This window comes from Pseudophryne corroboree, chromosome 7 (assembly GCF_028390025.1).
Source record: "Pseudophryne corroboree isolate aPseCor3 chromosome 7, aPseCor3.hap2, whole genome shotgun sequence".
Lineage (NCBI taxonomy): Eukaryota > Metazoa > Chordata > Amphibia > Anura > Myobatrachidae > Pseudophryne > Pseudophryne corroboree.
The window spans coordinates 499,468,823-499,481,560 of NC_086450.1; the positions used below are offsets into that span (position 1 = coordinate 499,468,823).

The 12,738-nt window shown below is 44.7% G+C and overlaps 1 protein-coding gene across 4 annotated transcripts in view; it reads left to right on the forward strand.

The window, feature by feature from the left end:
- The window catches only part of LOC134943935 (zymogen granule membrane protein 16-like), a 90,939-nt gene that overhangs the window by 24,508 nt on the left and 53,693 nt on the right, over nt 1-12,738 (forward strand). For 3 of the 4 annotated variants that reach the window (XM_063932496.1, XM_063932497.1, XM_063932498.1), the window contains exons 3-4: nt 480-612; nt 6,891-7,376. The exons of the other annotated variant lie outside the window; for it this stretch is intronic. In XM_063932496.1, the coding sequence (XP_063788566.1) occupies nt 480-612; nt 6,891-7,218 (461 nt within the window). In that variant the 3' untranslated portion in view covers nt 7,219-7,376. Of the gene's footprint in view, nt 1-479; nt 613-6,890; nt 7,377-12,738 lie in introns of those variants that run through there. 4 annotated transcript variants of the gene reach the window in all.

Here is a 12,738-nt window from a genome sequence, read left to right on the forward strand (position 1 = left end):
GATATCATGCAGCCCACCTAGAACCTTTACAATCTGGTGAACAACTAAGCAATATTTAGCACCTATCCTTGTGTATCAATGTCTATTTCCCTATAGATTGTAAGCTTGCGAGCAGGGCCCTCCTACCGCTATGACTGTTTGTTTTTACCCAGTTTTGTCTTCTAATTGTGTCCAGTTGTAAAGCGCAACAGAATTTGCTGCGCTATATAAGAAACTGTACATAAATAAATAAATAATAATAATTAATCACAAATCACTCCATCGGCCACCCAGAACGCCCACTTTATTCAGGAAGTGGGTGGTGCCATGTGGGCAGCTGCAGGAGACTTGATTGCTGTTCCAGGCGGCAAGGAGCACCACCCGGGAGTCGTGAGTCTCACAGATGTTCCTGTAAGGAGGGGGGAGGGGAGGGTAAGCAAGTATGATATAGATATATATAGATATACTGTAGATATGTAAGCTTTCTCTTTCCCTTGTAGTGCAATCCCGCGTCTCGTCCTTCGCAGGGGAGTATGGCGCAGGTGGAGGTACTGCATTCTCCTTCTCACCGGAGCAAGTCAAGGGGCCAATCACGGGCCTGCGAGTGAGGGAGAACCCAAGTCACATCGTAGGGTGAGAGACTCGCAGAGTATTGCTCCCTCCTTCCTCCTCAGGAAAATGGTTGCCCTCCAATCTATATTACTGAGAACTTTAATTTCTTTTTTACCTCCTTTTCTTTTTTTTTCAAATATCTTTATTAAGATTTCTTACAGTACAGAATGTAGAAGTGAAGTAATTGGGACATATAGAAATCCATCAATCAATGCTGTGAGCACTAAATTGGGATTCCAATGCAACATCCGTGTAGAATTTGGTTCTACTGAGCCAGTCCATTGCAAATCGGAGTAAGCATGCCAAATGATATTGCTTGATGGTAGGCAAATTGACTCCACCACTATGTACAGTTTGGGATAGTTTTTTCAAACTGATCTGAGGCCGTTTGCCATGCCATATAAATTTAGATATAGAAGCATTAAGTGAAGACAGATCAAATTTACATAACAGAATGGGAGTCATCTGTAAAACATACAGGAGTTTCGGGAAAACTAGTCATTTTAAACAGGTTACATCTTCCCAACAGATTAAGAGGCAGGTTCTTCCAAAAATCAACCTCAGATTGTATCTTGCCTAGGACTGGTGTGATGTTATATTTGTATAGATGTCAAGGGTGAGGTGGGAGCGCAATACCTAAGTACTATAGGTGATGTGAGTGGTTGCCCATTAAAAGGGAAAAGAGCCATCCCAGCCCAATCTCGCCTGCCCATATATAGCTAGAGCCTCTGACTTCCCAAAATTAATGGAAAACCCAGGGAAAGAAGAAAACCGAGCTATAGCAGAAGTCAGCAGTGGGACAGACCGTTGGGGGTCAGACGTAAAAAGGAGAAGGTCGTCAGCAAAGGCAACCACACGCAGTTCTCGAGTAACAATGGTAATACCAAGATATCCTTGCATTAGCGTAACTTACCGTATAAAAGGTTCTAATGCCAAATTCAAAAAGGAGGGGAGACAAAAGGCATCCCTGTCTAGTACCCCTTTCTAGGAGAAAAGAGGAGGAAGCCACGTTATTGACCATCACCTGCGCAACAGGGTCAGTGTATAAAGTTTGTATTAAGTTACAAAATGTCGTGCCAAAGCATTGATGGGCCAGCACTCTAGACAAATAAGACCAAGCAATTTTATCGAATGCCTTTTCGACAGCTAAATTTATGAGAATATTATCCTTGGCTTGACAAGAGCGGGTGTGAGATATCGCAGATATAGCCGCCAATATTCCCTGTACTGACTGTCTACCTTTACCAAATCCCATCTGAGCAGGTGAAATCAGGCGGGACAGGCATGTTTGTAATCGGTTAGCCATTAATTTAGTCAAGATGTTAAAGTCTTGGTTAAGGAGTGATGTAGGGCGGTATGACCCGACAAGAGCAGGGTCCTTCCCAGGCTTTGCAATTACAATTATCTTAGCCTCATTAAAACGGATGGGAATTTCCCTGGTTGTAAGAATGTGATTATTATTTCATTACCAAACATCTTCTAGAACTAAGCACTGAAGTCGTCAGGCCAGGACTTTTTCCATTGTGTAGGGATTTAATAGTAACACGGACGGACCTCTTCATCAGTTATAGGATCATCTAAAAGATCTCTTTCTGCTGGTGTAAGTTCAGGTAAATGTGTTTCGTGGAGCAAGGACTGTCCATCTATCTCATTGTCAGGACTGGTATGAATGCGGAGCATATATCAGTAAGGATAGTGCCAGAGCTATGTATTGCGTCAACTCAAGTTCTGGTCTGGGGCCCCCTGACAAGACTTGCCAGGAGTTTCCCGGATTTATTTCCACACCTATGAAACTTATTCCATTGATAGTCATAGCTAGTCTGGGCTTGTTCCGTAAGGAAGGTGTCATAAATTTGTTTTGCCATGAGGTAGGCTTCTTTATGGGCAAGACTATGACGAAGTTTATACGTGCGATAGGCAAGTGTAAGAGCAGCACTTAATTCTTGTAATCTAGAGCTAAATTTCTTACGCTTAGAGCTGACATACAAAATTATATGTCCTCTAAGGACAGCCTTAGATGCACCCCAATACAAAGGAATATTAGTTTCTTGCTCTAAATTGTCAGTGGTATAATTATGCCATGTATGTTTAAGGTGCAATGAAAAGTCCTCTGAATGAATAAGATATGCCGGGTATCACCAGCACTTAGAGAAGTACTGAGGTAAAGCTAAGCGCATGGACATAATTATCGGGGCGTGATCTGAGATGACAATATCTTTACTGGAAGACTTTAGAGAAAAGATGTTGAGATAAGAAAAGATAATCAATGGGAGGGTGGGTAGAGTGTGGGTGTGAGTAAACAGAGTCCTCTCAGTGAAGAGGGGGATGTAGACACCAGGGGGCTGATAAACCGAGGTGGGAACAAAGAGAAGGATGAAGATCAGAAGAAGTCCCGGATCTATTGGCACTCACCCCAGATCTATCCATGGATGAATCGATGACCGCGTTGAAGTCTCCACCCAAAATAAGGTTCTGGTCACCCCAAGACAGAGTCTTCTGTAGTATACCTGCAAAAAAGAATTTATTAGTATCTCCAGGAGTAGGGAATTGAGAGGGAATATGGTCAGTCATACTAACCAACCCCTAGGGATGGAATATACAGTAAAAAGATTATATAGCCATAACAGTGTCCCTCCCCATGCCAGTGAGCAAGGAGGAGGTAACCTATGGAGAACCAAGACCCACAATCCCAGAAAGTAAGAGAAACATAAGTAAACAACAAGGCAAACATGCAACACTTAAGGACATAACATACATATGTAGTATGCATATATTCTTCACCGTGTGTCCAACAGGTGAAATCACATTAAAGTAAGAGCAAGCAGTAGTAGATATTCAATAGTCAAGTATCAGGATGAGCAAAGTGAGCTTTTGCCGCTGTTGGGTCATCAAAGAAAAGTGGTTTACCATTCTCAAAGTCCCGCAAGCGAGCCGGATATAACAGCGAGAACTTGATCTTGATATCAAACAACTGCTTGCATATAGGTGCAAACTCTCTGCGTTCAGTAGCAACATGATTTGAAAAATCCTGGAAGATGAGGAGGTGGTTGCCCTTATAAAATAGCTTAGCCGTCTTCCGATAGTGATCCAGGAGCTTGGTCTAGTCTGCATAGTTTAAGATCCTCATAATAACAGGACGTCGACGTCCCGTGGCGGTTTTGTGGTCTGGACCGATTCTATGAGCCCTTTCAATGTCCAGTGGTGCTCCTTTGAGTTCCATAGCCAGTTATTACAGTATCCAATAAGAGAGGAGATCAAGTAATTTGTGACCTTTTATCGATTCCGAGATGCCCACCACCCGCAAATTATTCCGGCGACTCAGATTTTCGAGGTCATTGAGCTTGTCAGTAAGGCCTATAATTTCCTTACATTGAGCCTCAATAGTAGGGTTAGTGTAGAGTCATTAGCCTCTTTGAGGCCCCCTAGCTTTTCATCGAGAAGGGGGCCCAACACTGCTGCGATATCAGTTGGTTTCATTGTAGATGGCCAGGAGGTCGTGGTGGTAGTACGTTTACGTTGGGATCTAGAGCAAATGGTGGAACAGTCTGAATCGGAGGAGTTTCCATAGAAAGTATCGTCACAAGTGCCTATAGGAGGGCCAGAGGAAGACATCGATGTAGACACTAGAAACTTTTCCATAGAGGGCTACAAAGGAGAGGAGTACGGTGCAGTCTATAATATATGATGCAGAGAGTATAGGTGCGGAGGCCACACAGGTGAAGATGGTAGGTGAAAAAGTTACATTATGGAAATATAATGGAGTGAGTCAATATCCAATGTAGCAGTTAGTATGTGTAGAAGAATATAGAATTCAGCAAAATTAGGAGGTGGTCACAAAGTCCAGGCTCTGCGTGTGAGAGGAGCCAGTAGCCAGAATGCGTGCCGAGCAGTAAGGAAGTGGGAAGCAATAATAATGTGGTAGTAAATAAAGCAGGAGGTTGATAAGAATGCTCTAATAAAAGCTTGGTGATGTGAGGAGCGTGAAAATGATACTGCAAGCACGATAAGATATAACAGAACAAAGGGAGCAGTTGCTTACAAGAGGATGAGTCCTCACCTCTCCGGGTACTCACTGCGCAGGTTACGTAGGGCGCCCGTCATGCGGCTATGGTAAACTTATGACAGGTATGTTGGAGAAGTATCGGCCCCTTGCATTGGGTAGTAGCAGGTGAGGTAAGTGGAGCTGCACGGCTTCCAGATTGCCGGTACCCAGGCTCTCAGAAAAAGCAGGTAGAGCAAGGCTGTGGCTATCACACCGCCATTAGGCCACGGCACCAGTGTCCAGTCCGGCACATGTAGTGGGGATCTCCAGACAATGGGGTCACTGTGTCGGCGGGCTGTGGATGTGGAGGTGGTCAGGCAACTGCGTATGGCATCCCAGTACAGCCTAAGGAGGTGAAGAGGAGCTTTGATCACCGGAGCTCCAGCATCATGTGACCGCTCCCCACAGCGTCAGGGCACTTAGAGCAGAGCGGGCAGGAGGTATGTGACCCTGAGGGGATCAGTGTCCAGTATGCAGTATCCCGCAGGGACCTTCATTACAAAGATGGTTGTGATTTATCACTAACCTTCCCGGTGCTAATAGACAATGAATAAAAAATATGATTCCCCTTAATATTTATCAAAAGCTGCAAGTGGTAGGGAGTTAGTGAAAAGACTCCCTAATACTTGTATTAAGAAAAAGGAAGAAAAGTGTAACCACTGCGCTAGTATGATGAAAAGAAAAATGTATATACAGTAGAACAAAATCTATAGTAAATCTTTAATAAGACTTCAATAAGAAATCCATCTGTTTGGAGTTTTTATGTGCTCTCCGACTATGAAGACTCAGGAGACCTGCGCTTTCCACAAAACAATTTATTAAGACAATACAAACAAGGAACGTAAAATAAAAAGCAAAAAATACACATATAAGAATGTAAAATATATTTTGTGCCTGTTTATAATAATTCTGCTTTGTCTCCTTTAAATGATCCTGCAGTAATGGAGCGGTATATACAGATGTATTCAACAGCTACATATAGAACTTCACCAACCTAATTGCAATCTATGGCCCTCATTCCGAGTTGATCGGTCGCAAGGCGAATTTAGCAGAGTTACACACGCTAAGCCGCCGCCTACTGGGAGTGAATCTTAGCTTCTTAAAATTGCGACCGATGTATTCGCAATATTGCGATTACTAACTACTTAGCAGTTTCAGAGTAGCTCCAGACTTACTCTGCCTGTGCGATCAGTTCAGTGCTTGTCGTTCCTGGTTGACGTCACAAACACACCCAGCGTTCGCCCAGGCACTCCCACCGTTTCTCCGGCCACTCCTGCGTTTTTTCCGGAAACGGTAGCGTTTTCAGCCACACGCCCCTGAAACGCCGTGTTTCCACCCAGTAACACCCATTTCCTGTCAATCACATTACGTTCGCCGGAGCGATGAAAAAGCCGTGAGTAAAATTACTTTCTACATAGCAAAGTTACTTGGCGCAGTCGCAGTGCGAACATTGCGCATGCGTACTAAGCGGATTTTCATTGCGATGCGATGAAAAATACCGAGCGAACAACTCGGAATGAGGGCCTATATTTCTTATAATACTGACCGCTCCATTACTGCAGGATCATTTAAAGGGGACAAAGCAGAATTATTATAAACAGGCACAAAATATATTTTGACATTCTTATATGAGTATTTTTTGCTTTTTATTTTCCGTTCCTTGTTTGTATTGTCTTAATAAATTGTTTTGTGGAAAGCGCAGGTCTCCTGAGTCTTCATAGGCGGAGAGCACATAAAAACTCCAAACAGATGGATTTCTTATTGAAGTCTTATTGAAGATTTACTAAAGATTTTTTTATATATAATTTTTTTTTCCATAAGATCATACTAGCGCAGTGGTTACACTTTTCTTCCACTGCACTGCAAGAGTGGATTGGCCGGGTGCGCGTACATCCACGCCGACCGCACTCCATTGCCGGGTACAGCCGTAAACTCAAGGCTGCGGCTTCTTCCGGGGGGCTAGGCTGCAACCCGTAGATACTGAACACCGCGTCCCCCAGCTCCGGGAATGAGTCCAGGTAGGAGATGAGGCAAAAGGGGTGCCCATTCAGGTTTCCCAAATGCAGTGTATCTGCCGTGGCAGCGGGAGCTCTCTGAGGCTGCTTCCTCTCAGTTAGCTGGCCAGACCACATCCCCTTTTCTATAGTAGAACGTGTCTTGCACAAAGCGCTCTCTTCCCATTTTCCCATCTGTCCCGTACCTCTTTCCTGCAGAGCATCTCTCCAACTAATGCCATTACATCCATGTCTTCCTCCAGCATCCAGCTGCAGTACGGTGACGTCTGGGGCCCTTATTACGGAAATCCATCGGGTACTCTCCATGAGGTCTTACTGCACCGGAAAGAAAACATCACGCAGGTGTCGGGGAAAGTGGCCTCCTACGTTAATGATCTGATCTTTGTGACAAGTCTGGGAAGAATTTTCACGTTCGGCCAACCGTCGGGCACTAGCTTCAACGATTTCCCTCTGTATGATGGAACTTTCCTCCGATACGTGAGTGGCCGATACTCCTCTGTCATACACAGCATCGGCTTCCACTGGGACACGCAACCAAACTGTGTGTACATAGGAAAAGGATCCAAGTAATGGAACTTGAAGAACCCAAGTGGATTACAGCATTGCCAAATGCCCACCATCACTGTTCTCTGAATGACCAACCCAAACCCCCCTCACCAACCCTGGTATATCCTAACCTGTCTATATCTAGACACCTATTCTAATGGAAATAAATCTGATGTATCCTACTGTTTGCAGTTGTCATGTTACTCGAAGTGCAATACAAACATATTTAACGGTGGTGAGGGGGAATAAACGCTCGTAGACTTTGCACCCAACACCCTATTTGTTGCGTATGATTATCAGGTTGGTTTGTAAGGTCCCACAAAACTTACGCCAATCAGGATAACAAATCGTTAAATACATCCATACAAGCATGGAACTAGTAGGCATGAAAATTACAGAGGTGTCCATGTGAGACAGACGGTAGAGAGAGCCTTGCTTGTGAGATCCCACCACTGCATACCTCCCGCACATAATAAAATAACTACACATTCACCGTCAGTTTTCTTGTGTCAACTTTTGAAATATTGAATGTTATCCCACAGACCCTGCCTGGACCTAGTAGGAGAAAGTCACATTACTCAGAAATATTAGCCACAAACTTTAAAGCTCAGATTACTCACCATATATTCCAGGGCAGATGTGCAAGGTCTGGGGAACTGTCTGGTAAAGATATCGTGTCAGAATTTATTTGCTGAAACAGAACTGTAGATATTAGGGGCCACAATAAAATCACATTTTAGGCCTAATTCTGTTGAGGTTTTTTTTTATAGTTTTTTCTAATGTCAAATGCTCTGCAGAATATACCAATATGTGTCTGTCAGGAATAGAGCAATGTTCTGCAAATATCTAATAAGCCATGACCTACAGAGGCCGAAATATATTAATTATTGGGCATGACAGGTCTCCTAGCATTCGGTCAGTGATATTGATCAACTCAAGACTACAAGTAAATATTGTATGTGCTGTGATAGAAGTGATAGATGGGAGATATGTCTGTCTCAGGTTTCTGGCCTATGTATTTTAAAATGCCAGGAAGATGTTTGTGGTTGCTCTGCTTTTGGGCTTTTTGAAAAAGCCTGTTAAGGGTTCCTGGGGTGTGGATGTGAGAGAGAAGGAAGGGCTCTATCCACGAGTCCCATTTCGGGTCTTTAGTCCTTCAGCCTGAGAGAAGGCTAATTAGTGCCTGAACTTGTAAGAGGCTGATAAACGCTGTGTCAGTGCTTGGCTCAGGGTCTCACTACTTGGGGAAACAGGCAGCAGGCCTGTTATGAGACACTATAATTTATGGACAGTAAGTACTGTGCAAAAGCCTGTGTTTATGGTAGAGGCATTAGGTCCTACCATCCTGAAAGAGGGAACCTATTATGTTTAGTTAGTGCCCAGACGAGCTAGGAATTATTTTTATGGTTTTTTTTATATACTGCACAATAAAATCAGCCATGGCTAGATTGCATGAAAACCCTGGACTGGTGTGCAGTTTTCCTAGCTGCTGTGTTCTTGGAGGTGCCTATCTATCCCAGGAGAGGGCACCCCTATCCTGATCTCCACACAGTGATGTAATCAGCTTGGTGTACAGTTTAAAGGGGTTGGGCTGTAGTCATGTCATCAATGTATCACAGTTTATGTCATGTTTGCCCATTTTGGAGTCAACCAGAAACATTAAAAAAACAATGTAACAGTAAATTTTACATTCCATACAATGCATTTTACCTCTGCTTTTTACTCCAGACATATAGATTGTTCATTAAATCCACCTGTCTGAGGCACCACGGGCGATAGTAATAGACAGATAAAACATATATTATCTATCTTATATAAAGAGTGTAGTGTTTTCTTCTTCTCTTCTTCCCCGCTTCCCTATTTCACTACACTGTCGGCTTTCATCACTTCTCCCTTCTACTCTCTATCACCTTTATTATTATTATAAGGGATGGCCGCTAATGGTCGATGGATCTGCAATCAATGCTGGAGGTCTGAAAGTTCTCAGTGGTCGATGGCAGAGAGCGCAGTCATGGCTTTTTCTTCAGTGCAGGGGACACAGCGCATAGCTTTATCCCCCTCACATGCCACATAACCCCACCCTCATTCTCTGATGGGCCCACTGCCTTCCGTGCCCCACCTCCCACAGTCAGAGCCACTGCCCTGATGGCAAATAATGGTGCACACCATCAATGGTCCACATCAGTGTCTTCCTGTAATAGATGTAAACCACCATTGGCACCAACGATGATGAACCAATTAACGGCTGTCCCTTATTATTAGACGTGCGGATATTCTGATATTACAAAGGTCGCTTTTTGTTTTACTGCAATTTTTAATTCTTAAAACTACTAAATAGTAATTGCGGCCTGGTTATTCAATGATGCTATAATATCAGCGGCGGCTCTCATTTCACTGTTGAGACAGATGCTGCATGACGTGTGGGATCAGAGGTTCTTAGGATCCCCACGGATTGTAAAATAAGTAGGGGTAATAAAGTTAACAATTTCTTATCTGGATCTCTACGTAAAGTTTATCGATCTCATGTCTGTGTGTGTACCGAATAAAGTGATTATTCTCTATTGTAGAATCTGCATCCCCTAGATTCTGGTTTAGGGACAAGATTAGCTGCTCCTGAATGACTTATGCTGGAAATGTTGTCCAATTTTTGGAAGTTGGTCATTTTTGTTGTGGGGAGAGAAGAAATGGACGGAATAAAGGAGTCTATAGAAAAACGCGGTAGTTAATGCCTTCGTTCAGGCCCATTGGTTTCAGTTCACCGAGGCAGAAAATCCATTCACTCTCCCGTTTGAGGAGTTCTTTTGTAATATCTCCTCCTCTGATGCCCAATTGGATTTTGTCCGATCCGAAGATCTGTAATTCTTGAGGGGAGTTCTTGTGAAGGGAATGAAATTGCCTCGCAACAGATGTTAATTGTTTCATACGGGAGAGATCTGTCGTGGCATTGCGAATAGTTCCCATATGTTTCAGAATTCTCTCTTTAAATTTCCGTGTGGTCATCCCTACATATTTCAAATTACAACTGCAAGTGATGCAGTAAATAATGGCCTGAGTGTTGCAATTGAAAAAGTGTTTTATCGGGAAGGCCATTACACACTTCTTATTCTTCTAGATCTCTCTGCTGCTTTTGACACTGTTGACCACTCTCTTCTCATACAAACACTAAAATCCCTAGGTCTTCAGGACACAGGCCCTACTTGGTTCTCATCCTACCTCTCTAATCGCTCTTTAAGTGTTCACTTCTCTGATTCTACCTCCACTTCTCTACCTCTCAGTGGCGGAACTAGCGAGCGGTGGGCCCAGGTGCGGCAAAATGCTTTGGGGCCCCCCCCCATCCCATCCAAGTCCACCCCCTCACCCCTGGAGAGGATCTGGTGAGGGGGACCTGCTCAGGGCCAGAGAAATGGATACCTAGCAACAGTGCCGTAACTAGACATTTTAGCAATGTGTGCAAGAAACGGCATCGGAACCCCACCCCTGCATGCAAAACAGGGGCAGTGTGCGCCGTAGGCGCGCGCAAAAATACATATTGGCATGGCTTCGTGGGGAAGGGGTGTGGCCACAAAATAATACCAATTCATAAAACGGTGCACAGTAGTCTCCATTATTCAAATTATGCCGCACAGTAGCACCACTACACCAGGTAGAGACCCTTTTACACCTTAGAGCGGACAGATTCCTCTTTTTACACATTACGGCAGACAGCGTCCCATTTTTACACATTACGGCAGACAGCGTCCCCCTTTTTACACATTACAGCAGACAGCGTGCACTTTTTACACATAACGGCAGACAGCGTCCCCTTTTTACACATAATGGCAGACAGCGTGCCCTTGTTACACATAGCGGCAGACAGTGTACACTTTTTACACATAACGGCAGACAGCGTCCCCTTTTTACACATAACGGCAGACAGCGTGCCCTTGTTACACATAGTGGCAGACAGCGTGCCCTTGTTAAACATAGCGGCAGACAGCGTACACTTTTTACACATAACGGCAGACAGCGTGCCCTTGTTAAACATAGCGGCAGACAGCGTACACTTTTTACACATAACGGCAGACAGCGTCCCCCTTTTTACACATTACGGCAGACAGCGTCCCCCTTTTTACACATTACGGCAGACAGCGTCCCCTTTTTACACATTACGGCAGACAGCGTACACTTTTTACACATAACAGCAGACAGTGTCCCCTTTTTACACATTACAGAAGACAGCGTGCCCTTGTTACACATTACGGCAGACAGCGTCCCCCTTTTTACACATTGCGGCAGGCAGATTCCCCCTTTTTACACATTGCGGCAGGCAGATTCCCCCTTTTTACACATTGCGGCAGGCAGATTCCCCATTTTTACACATAGCGGCAGGCAGATTCCCCATTTTTACATTGTGGCAGGCAGATTCCCCCTTTTTACACATTGCGGCAGGCAGATTCCCCATTTTTACACATAGCGGCAGGCAGATTCCCCATTTTTACACATTGCGGCAGGCAGATTCCCCATTTTTACACATAGCGGCAGGCAGTCCCAACAAAGAAAGAAAGAAAGAGACAGAAAGAAAGAAGAATTATACTTACCCTCTCCGCTGGCTCAGGCTCCTCGGTGCAGCTTGACGATTCCCGGGCAGGAGAGAAGGAGGAGGAGGGAGGTGGAGGAGGGAGCCGCAGCAGTGCTGTGTTATTGGTGGAGGCGCTGCTGCTGCTGCCCCTCTGCTTAACTATAGGCTGTTCTCGGAAGACAGCCTATAGTGAAGCAGAGGGGCAGCAGCAGCAGCGCCTCCACCAGTAACAAAGCGCTGCTGCGGCTCCCTCCTCCGCCTCCCTCCTCCTCCTTCCCCCGTACCGCTGCTCCTCTCCTCTCTGTCTGGGTGGCTGTGTGCTGCTGGCAGCGGTTGCCCGCAGAACACAGCGGCATGTAATGAGTCAGTTTGACTCATTACATGCTTTGGGCCCCTGGACAGAGGCGGGCCCCAGTGCAACGCACTGGTTGCACTGGCGGTAGTTCCGCCTCTGCTACCTCTATCAGTTGGAGTACCGCAAGGCTCAGTCTTAGGTTCCCTGCTTTTCTCAATCTATACCACATCTCTTGGTAAACTAATTAGCTCCTTCGGATTTCAATATCATTTGTACGCTGATGATACTAAAATCTACCTATCCTCGCCAGATTTATCACCATCTGTATTGGCTCGTGTCGCTGAATGCTTGTCTGCTATTTCATCTTGGATGTCATCTCGACACCTCAAATTCAACATTTCCAAAACAGAATTAATTATTTTCCTGCCAGTCAAGAGTAGTTACCAACCTGATATCTTCATAACTGTTGACAATGCAACTATCCACCCTACCCCACAAGCTCGCTGCCTAGGTGTCATCCTTGACTCTGAACTGTCCTTTGTTCCACACATTCAATCTGTCTCCAAATCGTGTTACATGCATCTAAAAAACATATCCAAAATACGTCCTTATCTTTCTCTTACGTCCTAGAGGATGCTGGCGTCCACATTAGTACCATGGGGTATAGACAGGTCCACCAGGAGCCATTGGC